General features: G+C 40.5%; 2 protein-coding genes and 1 long non-coding RNA gene across 4 annotated transcripts in view; 1 reads left to right on the plus strand and 2 right to left on the minus strand.

Annotated features, from left to right (window-relative positions):
* Positions 1-12,562, minus strand: part of LOC102081261 (uncharacterized) — a 72,274-nt gene that overhangs the window by 4,854 nt on the left and 54,858 nt on the right. The window lies entirely within an intron of this gene.
* LOC109201323 (uncharacterized) lies at positions 680-6,244 on the minus strand. The gene is made up of 5 exons (XR_003219193.1): positions 6,125-6,244; positions 5,881-5,991; positions 5,400-5,435; positions 810-1,088; positions 680-730 (listed from the first exon to the last, which is right to left on the minus strand). It is a non-coding gene; the product is annotated as an uncharacterized LOC109201323 (long non-coding RNA).
* Positions 6,763-11,881, plus strand: LOC109194273 (butyrophilin subfamily 1 member A1). 2 transcript variants are annotated; one of them, XM_019356917.2, is made up of 4 exons: positions 6,763-7,797; positions 9,556-9,888; positions 10,362-10,411; positions 10,866-11,881. In XM_019356917.2, exons 1-4 carry the CDS (start codon positions 7,740-7,742, stop codon positions 11,049-11,051), a joined length of 627 nt encoding a protein of 208 aa, XP_019212462.1. In that variant the 5' UTR covers positions 6,763-7,739; the 3' UTR covers positions 11,052-11,881. The 2 variants fall into 2 exon arrangements, with proteins under 2 accessions (XP_019212462.1, XP_013122370.1); XM_013266916.3 differs by having other exon boundaries at positions 10,362-11,777.

Consider the following 12,562-nt stretch of genomic DNA (forward strand, 5'->3'; position numbering starts at 1 on the left):
TTTGCATCATGTGTTTTTGTATCTATGTAAGGAACAATTCACTCCATAATCACACCTACATACGTTTGGTTTGCAGTGCTGCTTCTGCTTAGATCAGTGTGACTAACACACTGATCTAATTCAATAGAATGAAACTAACTTTCAGTTACCTTTCAAGCCTTAAGCAGAGAAAACCAAATATGATTTTGAGGTGAACTGTGCCTTTACATGTTAGGTGAGGGCAGAATGTGTGTCTCACCTTCAGGTTTCCTCTGGACACATCGTCTCACCTGTACAACCAGTACAACCAGCAGCAGTAGCCCAAATATGGATGGAACAGACACCATGACAGAGAGAGGAGGAGAGGAAAATGAGGAGGAGAGGGAGGCAATGGAAGCTGATTCAGGAGGAGAGGTGGAAGAACCTGGAATTAAAGAGAAAAGGGGATCTTTGTGATCAGTTTGAATTACTTTGGACCTAAACTATGAATAGAAACAAAAGCCTCATCTGTGACAGTGATCCAGCTGGATGGAGACTCCATGACCGCTGATGTCACACTTGTAGAGGCCTTCATCAGACCTGGAAACATGCTGGATGGTCATGTGACCTGTAGGCTGCTTCCTGATGAGGGAGCCATCTTTATAGAAAGCAGCTGTGAGGTTGGAGGGAGTGGTCTTTGTTTTACAGAGCAGAGTGATGTCATCTCCCTCCATCACAGGGAGGACAGGACTCTGCAGGATCACTGATCCACCTCAACACAGAGACAAACTACAGCATTTCATCCATTTACACACAGCTTCATCAACACTAACTCCACACACTCAGCTTACCAGTGACTGTCAGGTTAACCATGTTACTGATGGGACCCTCTCTGGACTCACACCAGTAAACTCCACTGTCCAATGGGAGGGCACTGATGTTACAAGAAGAACCAGCTGGTGTTCCCCACTTTTCACACTCAGCTCTGGTTTCTTTGCTTGTGTTTCTCCTCAGAGTCCATCCAGCAGAGCTGTCGTCCTCCTCACAGCTCAGAGACACAAAGTCTCCTTTAAGGAATTGAAAGCTGCTGGGACTCACAGTCAGACGAGCTGTGGGAGAATTTCTTGTATCTTGAACAAAAAAGTTTTTAAAAAATTGTGTATTTGAGGTGAACTGAAGCTTATTCAACAGATCATGCCAGAACACTGCACGCATGTCATAACCCAGATAGCAAGGAAACATTGAAACAATGTTGAGTCAATATCAGGCGACGTCATTGAAGCAACGTTGAAGTGTGACGTTGACCCAACGTCATTCTTGCACCCATTTTTAACGTTGAAACAACGTCAGGTTTTGATGTTGAATCAATGTTGAAACCTGACATTGATTCGACGTTATATTTTCGAATACTGTTGACATTGAAACAATGTCAGATTCTGATATTGAAACACTGTTGAGCTATGGTGTTAATTTTCCACCTCTTTTGCACAGTTGCTTTTTATTGAAAAAAAAAACAAAAAAAAACAAACAAAAAAGGTCAATAGACATGTATCATTTGCAAAATACTTTATTAAAAGACAAAGTTTCCTATTTACATTTCTATGTTTCACGTCACTTTTTATTATTTACTCCGGGATGGGGATGGATGATGTGTGTCCTGCGCGCCACCCGTACGATCTGGAGCATATCTGAGCCATTTCTGGACTGCTTAAGCAAAGACCAACTCAGACATAGAGTTCGCCCCTACCTGCTGCGCCAGGCCATCTAGGACAAAAATAGACACACACACACAAAAAAAAAAAACAAAGACAAAAAAAAGGGAATTAGAGCACATGAATAAGCTCTTGTTAATTGTCTTCAGCAGGGAGAAAGTATGTAAACTCCTAGGCTGATAAACATGAAAGTCACCAGGCGGAAATCAGCAAACTGCTGCATTTGATTCCCAAAGAGCTATAAGCTGAAAATGTGATATGTCTTAGCATGGTGTGCCGTGTATCCTTTAAAAAAAAAAAAAGAAAAAAGAAAACATGGGGTCCTCGGGCTGTACAAAGTGTACAACCCGAGGACAAAACAAGCCGAAGACCAAAGACTCCATCTCCAGATTAACCGGACATGAAAGTCTTGTTATTAAGAAAGACAAAGTAATATAGCAAAAAAAAAAAAAAAAAAAAAAAACCATAGGAAATGTGAAACGCACCCAGCACATCAATTGATCCCTTTATTGTTCACTTTAGGCTCATAAAACTACAATAAACAGTAAAACTTACCAAATATGCATCTGCACAGCGCTGTCTCTTTAAATGCCCTTTTTTGCTTTGTCTGGTCCTTGGTTTTTTTCCCTGCCCAGTTGAGTACAGAGGCCAGCTCCTTTGTAATGGCATAAACCATTACACGGCGGACTCGCACCTCCAGTGTGGTCCAGCAGCACCAATCAACACAAAGCGTCTCACCTATAGACACATTTTAAGAGATGGAATTAGCGTGTCTCATGTCTTAAATGTGTATGCAAGTGCTTGTGTGTTTACTTCATGTAATTGATGATAGAAACATGTCATTTAGTTTTCCCTAAAGCCTGATTTTCAAGTCATACAAAGAATAAACCAAAGTATTGGCAGTACAATGTATTTCTATTCCCTTTTGTTGGATATTCATTTGTTAGTTCTTGTAACTGCTAAAAGTGTTTACTAGTTTTTGCCTGTCACATATATTTGTTATACCATGTAAACTGTGAAATTCCAAGATTTTCAAACTTGCCTTGTAATAGTGGCCTCACAGAGTCTCTGGAATCTGCAGGAAAAAAAAAAAAAAAAAAAAAATCACAACAAGATGACATTCAGGAGTATAAATTGGGTTTTTTTTTTTTTTAGATAAGAGTACAATGACATTGTGATGCAGCTTTAAAACTTTTTTAAAAGCATACCATCTATAGGGAAGACATCAGACTGCATGCTGGCGAGATCGCAAAGCTGTGTCGGTTTGTGCCGGAGTGGCGAAAGGTACCGGAAGCTGGGTGTGGCATTATGATGGTTGCTATCAGTGGGCTGGGGGGCAGACTGGAGTGATGAGGGCTGTTCAGAAAAAGATAATTTTTTAAGTATTTAAGAATACAGACAACTTGTCAAAAAAAGTTTCCTTGTGTCAGACACAGATATGTACACAGACACTAGACAGTATTATATTACCTGGTATTTTCACTCGAGGGGCCTGGGGAAACAGTTTTTTTGTAGGCTGCTCATCCTCTGAGTCCGTATATGTGTACAGGGGATTTGGTCTAAAGAAAAGAAATTAAAAACGGTCTTAAGTAATTGTAAATATGCTTTTGGCATATTGTTTCCTAAAGTTAGTTTGATTTCTAACAACACACACAGGAAACAGAGACGTGCAAGAAGGTACAGTATACAATGAATTTTTGAAGTGCACAAGTGTACACGACTTTGCATTTTTAAAAAGTTTACAAACTTCCACTTTTTGGACTATATTATGTGGTGATATTGCAGTATGCAAGCACCACAGATATGTATAAAAGACAAGATCATAAATTCTTAACAATCAAAGATATGTTTGTGAATAAAAGGGTTTTACTTGTGCTTTCTTTTAAGACTGGTCTGGGTTTCTTCTTCGGACTGAAGGTCAGACGTATCACAGCGTTCACGTGGATATCTCTGACGACTGCGTTCTGCTTCGTGAAATGTGCCTGGAAATACAAACACAATGTACGGCCAGACATAAATTACGTGTGGACAAAAGGTGCAAACGCATAGAAAAATCAGCGTTTTCAAAAATACGCTGGTACGTGTGGACGTAGCCTTATTCATTATAAGGCCATCTTATACAAGGCACAAACGGAAAGTCATGTACGCGTGCAACGTAAAGTTAGGTCAGCGTGCAACGTACAGTCACGTGGGCATGCCGCGTGGGCATTCAAACGGAGTCTAAAGTTTTCGTGTGCGAATTGAAACGAGTACTCTCCAATCATCAAAAGTAACAAAGTCATTGAACACGTTTATACAGTTAACTTTACGTTTATCAATCATATATCACAGATTTAGAATTTTTTGTAGTACTAAGCAACTACAGAGCGAAAGTCTGGGTCAAGCGCCGAGGCCACGGCAAGAACAAAGGAAAACTCGAAGCATTAAAGCTAGCTTTGTAAGGGAATATAACGAAGAAATTATGAAACGAAAATGTTTTCTTTGTTGATATACTTTGTTCGCAGTGCAGTTTATTTGTTGCCGGATTGTAAGAAGTAGACACAATTTCGGGCTCGTAAATAACAGTAAAAAACTTGTTAATGTACAACATTAACGAGTTTTTTTTACTGTTATTCAAATGCAAACATGGAAATAACGAGTAGGAAAAAAAAATCATTCATTCTTACCTTATACTAATCGTGGTGCAGGCCAGTGCAGTGCATGAAACTGATGCCTTCTCCGGTCAATTCCGCTGAGAGTAAATCAAATGTCCCGCTCTACTGTAGAAGACAATGAATACCTGGGGGGATGTACCAATGTGAGAGGGGTGCTGCGGAATAGTCCAAGTGATCGCTGCTTTAATTTCCCGGTCAACTATACATAAATTGCACGTAGACATGATTTTTTTAAAGCTGGTGAACTAGACCAAGTCATTGATAACAAATGAACAATAAATCTACTTTCTCTGGTACTTTATACCTGATCAGTTGCAATGCAATTTAATGCTCAACTACAAATCGATGGTTTTTGATGGTGACCGGAGCCAAATGATCGTCAACTATAAATAGACGTTTTCTCGACGTTGTTGTTGTCACCTGGTCGACTATAAATAGATCAAATATCAATGACAAAAAAACAACGGTGAATCAACATCGTTACAACGTCTCTATAGTAAGACCGTCGGTTTACCACAGTATTTCAATGTTGTTACAACATTGGCATTTCAACCCCGACCATATACGACGGTTCGAATGAAAAATCAACATAGATTCAATGTCGTCTTGCTATCTGGGAAACTAAAGCTGGTTGGTAGATTTTGCTGCCTTGATGTAGCTCCTCAGTTCATCATCTGTTTAAAATATCACAAATGATCTCCTCTGCACTTTTTTTCTGATTGGCTGCCTCTCCTAAACAGACGGTGTTAACAGCAGCATGGACCTTCCTTTGGTTTGAACCTTCTGGTGATGGTTCTCTACGTACACACACATAAAATAAGGAACTGACTGTATTTTAGTGGTGATATCTTTAACTAGTCTAAACCACTGATTTTCACTCAAATATTAAACTGAACCACATTTTTTTAAAGAATCATTGGAGTTTTACTGGATTTTTAATTTGTGTTCTTTTTAATTCTGAGCTTCCCCTAACACACACATCTGGGACTAATCTGTCTTTTATTGGTTGGTGACGCTCTTTGGGTCTGTTTAATTGTTCTTTATGTTATTCTGTCATAAAAACAGGTTCACTAACCTTGATTTGTTGTGTGGCAGAGTAGAAACATTAGAACTGAAAAGAAGCACAAGATCATAAAGATTCAGTGTCTTTTAGTGAGTTTTTAGTTACAGGAGCAGTGACCACAAACTGAGTCTCAGACTGATGAACTCAAAACAATTTCTTTGAACAGGATGTGAAGATGCAGTTTAACACTGTGGTGGTTTACTCAGAATTTCAATGAATTTAAGGAAAGAAACTTCTGAACCTGTTAAAACCTTCCGCTAATGATAGAATCAGCTGAATTAAAACACCTCAGATCGTCACTAGTATTTCTTTTTTCATTGTCCTTAAAGTTTCATTTTCTTTTTAAGAGTTTTGTCACTGTTTCTCTCATGGTCATTAACTTCTATACTTAAGTAAATGCAAATATATCTGCTTTTTCTCACTGCTGTTCTCAGCCAGAATCCCTTAAATGCACATATTAAGATTTTTTTTTAAAAAAGCATGAGGTACTTACGGAGCAGACACAGATGAGGTGCTTTTCCCATCGTACCACACAGAGGTGTGAGACCTGTTTCCCCCCGGCAGTTAAACCCGCCTCCTTCCTCTTAGCAGCACAATTTAGAGTCTGTGGTTTATTTGTAGCAAGTCAGAAAAAAAACAAGGGGTTATAATCCTTTAGGTTATAAATGAGACGTGAATTGTGAAATTTAATAAAGCTATGAACAAGAAACAATGAAAATATCAGCAGGGTTGGTTACATGATTTTTTTTTAATCATAGAAAAGTGATGTTGAGGGTCCGTCTGTTATATGGGGTCCTTTTGTCCCTCTTTGGGAGGAAACGCCCACTGAGTTTAAATCTGGGACTCTCCACCATTTGACCTTGGAACTCAAGAAGCTTCTCGGATGAGAGGTGAAACGTCTTCAAGCAACTTAAAGAAGTCCAGACGCTTTTCTTTACAAGCTCCTTAGACTACGATGACCTGGATGACTGAGAACCTTCACAGACAATAAGATTAAATAAGATTATTTAAACAAAGGGTCACACAAAGGCTCCTTCCAATTAAAATCACATTTTAACCTTAAAATGTTTCTTATGGAGGAAATCTCCTGCTTCTTTGGATTTCTGAGACACAAACACATAATCAGAGTTACATAAAACTTCTTTTTTAAATGTAATTATTTTTTCTTTGTAACATTTATTTTTAGTTATACCCGTACTTTCTTGGGCATATGCCTCCCTTTTTAGTTCCATATGACAAATAAAATATAGTTTTAACCCGCTGAGAACGTTTTTGTGTTAATAAAGTTTAATTGAGAAGAGTGAAATGAGTGAGCATACTCATGTCCGATCTATGCTCCAGTCCATTAGGTGGCGGTAATCCACCTCTAAGCTGTCGAAAGCAGAAGAGGCTGCATTTAATTCATACAGCTGGCGACTGGACGACAAGTGTGCTGACAGCAAGACAAACCAGTCTGGAGGAGTCTGATGTTGTCGGTCTTGGCTCACAGCTTCTTGTTTTTATTTTTTTCCGCTGAAGATGAACTTTGAGGGGTTTTTTCTCTGTGGAGTTTGTCTTCTGGCGGCTTGAGAGGAAGAGCTGAGCTGCTGCTCGAGAGAAATCCCGAAAACATGACCTGAAAGGAGCGGATCCCCCAAAGAAAGTGACTTGATGAGTGTAACTTAGTTTAATGCTTCAGACACGGGCTACTTTCAGCTGCTTCCACAGTCAAAATGTCCTTTTTTTACGTGTACCTGTATGCAGCACCACATCATGGCAGCAGCATGTTGCGTGTTTGTTATTTCGCACTGTTTCCAGTTTAAAACACACTGTCAGAGTGGAGTCTATTCAGAGTGGGAGGTTCTGTTTATGTGGTGTGTTCAAGAGTTTCGGGTTAACACGGGTCTGGGAGAGTCGCCGTTACATCCGTCATTTGTCTTGTTGAATAAAGCCGCAGACACAGAGTTCCAGTGGCTCAAAATGTCTGCAGGAACTTCCCGATGTCAGAACATCTGAAATATGTTTTATGTTTGGTTCTCATTTTGGTTGCTCCTCACTGCTCGGATTGTGACAGACCGAAGTTCATTCTTCCTGTCTGACCTTCGCATAATTTCATTTGAATGGTCATAATCTAAAATGATCTCCATCCTTATTTGTCGGACTGTGGGGCAGCGAGTAACCTTGATGTTTACAGTTTCAGTGCTGTAGTGCTCAGCTGCAAAAACCACAGCGCCGATCAAGCTGCGCATTTAATGGCTCATAATCTGTCACGTGTCGAACACGTCAACCCACCCCACCCCTACCCAAAAAAGGAAAACAAAAACACTTATTCGTTTCCAAAATAAACATCAGCTGTTCAGTTTTTCCTCACAAATGTCGTCCGTTGCGGTTTTCCTGTGTTTGCTGGTCATCCCGGTTTCCGGATTAAAAGGTGAGTCACGGTTCTTGGAGACAGGAGGAAAAAAATGTAAATATTAACGTCATCGTGTGTGTTTAGAAGTTAAAACGAACTGCTGGTGTGTTTTAGAATAGAATAGAATTCAACTTTATTGTCATGTCACAGGTACAGGGCAACGAAATGCAGTTTGCATCCATCCAGAAGTGCTTTAGCCGTGATATAGATATATTACGATATATATTAGCAATAATATAGATATGTAAGTATATTACAGAAATGGGTCTATTATGGTATGTTATAATGTACACGGTATGTAGTATGTTATGAATATTCTATAACTATAAGTATGTACAGGCTGTAGTGAGTACAAGCTATGTACAGGCTATGAACAGGATATAAATATGAAATAAAAAAACTATACAGAAATATGAGATATACAGCTATACAGAAATGTGAACTATGCAAGTTATAAACAGTTGTAGGATTAAAAATTATTGTATGTACAGAATGATTATTTACACAGAACTATACAGTAGTGCAGTTAAGATAAGTGAGATATGTGGATAATTTCTACAGAGGCTATATAAAGTGTGAGTGGTGGTTCAGTCCATGTTATTATTGTGTGTTTGAGGGTACGGTTGTCCATTGTGTGTGTGTGTGTAGGTGGTTGTGGGTGTGTGTATGTTCAGTCCATGAGTTTAACGTGGGTCAGATGTCAGGAGGCAGAGTTCAGGAGTCTGACAGCTGTGGGGAAGAAGCTGTTCCGGTACCTGGTGGTCTTAGTCCGGAGGCTCCTGCAGCGCCTCCCAGAGGGCAGGAGGGTGAAGAGTCCATGTGATGGGTGACTGGGGTCTTTGATGATTTTCCCAGCCCTTTTCAGACACCGCTTCCTGTAGATGTCCTTTATGGCAGGAAGTGGTGCTCCGGCGATGCGCTGGGCAGTTTTCACGACCCTCCCGTTGGTCTAAACGGGAAGCTTTTCAGCGAGTTATTAGAGGAAGTAACTCCGTTGTGAAAACGGGAAGCCCTGTCTTTGCAGCGGCCTAGAGGACATGTGAGGCAGATGTCGTCGTTACATTTTAATTTGGGAGTGTTGCACAACACAGGGTTATTTTGCGCTATTTAACATGACGACACGTACAACCCAGTCAGACAATCATCGGGTTTTTGGTTGGGGGTGGTACTGATCTGGCATCGATGCTTTAGGCTTATCTTATCTGTCTCTAGTGTTATTTAACAATAGAGGGTTAGTCTGTCCTGGTAAACACCTGCGCTCTGACATCTGCCAGGCACATTGTGGACCCTGCTCCGTGTGGGTGCTTTCCTGAATAAGTCGGAATTGGCGGTGATTTCTATTTTTACAGTGTTAAAAAAAAAAAGTTAAAGCTGTACATGAGCTGTGTCTATCATTGTTTCACAATGTTTTATAACAACTGGAGTAAAATTCAGAGTTGAACAGACAAAAACAAAGCCTGTCACATGTTCTTTGATGTACTCTGTGGACATTCAAACAACATGCTGGCACAAGTCGCAAAAATTTTGAGGCTTGCAGAGGAGCAGGTGATCATTATTAATACTAAAACACACTGTTGCTCTTTTAGATTTCTTCATTTCAGTACTCCCTGCAGTCCAAACAGTTCCTGTCAGAAGTCTCTGGATGGGCTCATCTTCTGGAAGAACAAACTATAGCGAGGGAGTCCAACCAGTTCTTCAGCATAGCATGTCTGACAGACGTGCGGTCTTTAACATGACTAATTTTTTTTCTTTTATCTTTGTGTTTTAATCACACAGAGCTCAAAGTGAATCCTGGAGAAGACGCCTCTCTTCAGTGTCAGGGTCCCAGAGATGCAGAGATCACCCTGTTGGAGTGGAACAGAGCTGACCTCAAATCAGATGATTATGTCTTCTTGTACAGAAACCAGCGCCCGTATGAAAGCTACCAACATGTGTCCTTTAGAGGCCGAGTGGACCTGATGGATCCATCCATGAAGGATGGAAATGTTTCAGTGATGCTGAGGAATGTAAGTATCAACGATACAGGAACGTACAAGTGTCAGATTACAACCAAGGAAACAGAAAGTGTCGTCCATGAGTGCTCCATCAACCTCACAGTCACATCCTCAGGTAAGTTTGTAGAGGTTGAACTTGGTGTTTATGAGTCTTCTCACTGTGGGATGTCTGGGCATCAAAGGTTCTTTCATTCAGGACAAAGTCTGTTGGTTTCTTGGTCTTTAGGCTCATGTTTGTCTCTGTAACCAAAAATGAATGTATGAGATGAAAAGTGGCGTCAGTCATTAATTAATGCCGATGCAGGAATCTGAGAGAGAAAATAGAAATGATAACCTCTGCAGTGAGTGTGCTCTAACCCTAATGAATGCTTTATTTCTCTTCTTCTTCTGTTGGATGTGTTTATGGGTGAAAATGGTGTGAAACGCTGAGATTCTAGTTCTTAGCCAAATGCCTGCAGATAATGTCATTACTGCTTTTCTGACATCCGGGTGACTGCTGAAAGGTGTGACATCACTTCTGCTGAAAACAGGAATGGTTTTCCTGGTAGCTCAGTCCTCACACCTGTTTCTGCTCTGCTGGTTTTACAGATAAACACACCAAGGAGTTCCAGACTGAGTCCAAGGATGGAGGAGAGAGGGTTAAGTGTCTGTCTGTCATCATCCTCGTCCTGTCAGTTTTTGTTGTGCTTATTACTGATATTATGTAATTGCCCGCAGAACCTGAAAAATGTGTGAGATTTCTTTACTGACAGTGAGTTCTGCTCTTCAACAAAGACAAATCTTTCAAGAGGATCTGATTCTGTTAGAGCTTCATGCAGCGCATTCATAGCACTGCAGGCCTCACCAATCATTACAGTTAAATCAGTTAATGTTAGATCAGTGCTGTGGGTTCCCAGTGTGGCTGTAAAAAGCTTTGAGTTTAAGCCTGGGTTTTATGTTTTTACCTGTAGCTTTATTGTTTGAAGTCTGCAGCAGAGCTTGGCTTTCCTCTGGGAACAGGCAGCAGGTGGAGGAGCAGCTGGTGTGCACAGGGGAGTAAATGATAGGTTGAGTCTTTCCAAAAGAAAAAATCAATCTATCCTTTTTCTTTAGCTTATCTGGAGTGGGCTATGGGAGCACCAGCCTAAGCAGAGAAGGCCAGACCTCCTTCTCACCAGCCACTTCCTCCAGCGTGTCCTGGAGCCTCCTCTCAGTGGAAAAAATGAAACGAGTAGGTGTTGTTGTAGTTTTGTTTGGGGGGGGGGTTGTTTTGAGAAAGACCAACAGAATCAGCATTAACATGTAATATAAGCTATATATATCACAGCGCATGTAGGCAGAGGTGGACGCATGCAGTGCATCTATTGTAGCAAGACTTGGAACATCTTAGATTCCAAAGTATATTACTGAATAAGCTCTTTATTACCTTCTTCAAGCACTTTCTTGCACTTTTAAAAAATATTTGTTTTTTAACCAACTGCAGGCACTTTCCTCCTTTTTGCTGAGACCTTATCAGTGGTTTCGATTCAGATGACCTCACATTTAAGATCACTGGCCCGGGCATCTCTGGACTGTTTTCAGCACAGCTGCAGTTTTAAGATCTCAGCAGACATCTTATTATGTCCTCTTGTTCTTGTGTCTCTGTGATCAATCTTCTTTAATGAGTCAGAACTCTGACTTTTTAAATCATTTTCACTTTTGGGAAGTGGACAAAATCACAGGGAGGTTAATGTGGTGAATAGGGTGGTGGTCAAAGATTTCACTCTGTAGACTTTAATGTACTGAGCGACAGTACAGAGAGGGGCCGACACCTCCTACAATTTGTGTTTAAAACTGACTTGAATTTCATTCCTGAGCAATTTTCTGATGAAGACATTCAAAGACTGAGGGCAGGTTTAAAAACAGCAGCTGCACCTAAAACAGTCCAGAGGTTTCAGATTTTTTATTAATCTGTTCTTTGAATGTACTTTTATTATATATGTGTATTAAAGTTATCTGTTAGTCAGTGTTAGGGGACCATGATCAGCCGTGATCATTGTTTATCGTGCTTCAGTTTGTTTTTAATGCGCAGCATATAATCCTGATAAATATCCAACACAACAGGCACTGAGTGATGAGTCAAATACATTCGATCGCGGCTCAAGAGTTGGGAGTTCGCCTTGTAATCGGAAGGTTACCGGTTCGAGCCCCGGCTTGGACAGTCTCGGTCGTTGTGTCCTTGGGCAAGACACTTCACCCGTTGCCTACTGGTGGTGGTCAGAGGGCCCGGTGGCGCCAGTGTCCGGCAGCCTCGCCTCTGTCAGTGCGCCCCAGGGTGGCTGTGGCTACATCGTAGCTTGCCATCACCAGTGTGTGAATGTGTGCGTGAATGGGTGAATGACTGGATATGTAAAGCGCTTTGGGGTCCTTAGGGACCAGAAAAGCGCTATATAAATACAGGCCATTTACCATTTACCATTTTAAATAAGCAATTCATATAATGGAAATCTATCAGTGCAATGATTGGATAAAATCTGTTAAAGAAACTGAGCAGAAGATGTGCTCATATCAGGAGTAAACAAGACTGTGTGTGTGTTTGTACACATCAGATGGATGATATACATACATGTATCCATACATAAGCTATAATGAATTGTGATTACGTTATTATTAAAATTTGCAGTGTTCCTTGTTTTCTTTATTTTATATTAACCGTTTGTGTAAATGTTTTGACTACACACATCTGACTTCATGTGTATGGTGGTTTTCATGTGAGGCCTTTTATTTTGTCTCTGAAGTAGTAAGTGGGGGCAGGCCCCATGATCGGAAGG

This window comes from Oreochromis niloticus, linkage group LG3 (assembly GCF_001858045.2).
Source record: "Oreochromis niloticus isolate F11D_XX linkage group LG3, O_niloticus_UMD_NMBU, whole genome shotgun sequence".
Taxonomy (NCBI): domain Eukaryota; kingdom Metazoa; phylum Chordata; class Actinopteri; order Cichliformes; family Cichlidae; genus Oreochromis; species Oreochromis niloticus.

What these genes read in the sequence shown, in the direction of transcription:
- LOC109194273 (XM_019356917.2), top strand. Translation starts at nt 7,740, where the DNA reads ATGTCGTCCGTTGCGGTTTTCCTGTGTTTGCTGGTCATCCCGGTTTCC. An exon ending in CCCGGTTTCCGGATTAAAAG is followed by an intron (nt 7,798 to 9,555) that starts GTGAGTCACGGT and finishes TTAATCACACAG; the next exon opens with AGCTCAAAGTGAATCCTGGA. An exon ending in CCTCACAGTCACATCCTCAG is followed by an intron (nt 9,889 to 10,361) that starts GTAAGTTTGTAG and finishes CTGGTTTTACAG; the next exon opens with ATAAACACACCAAGGAGTTC.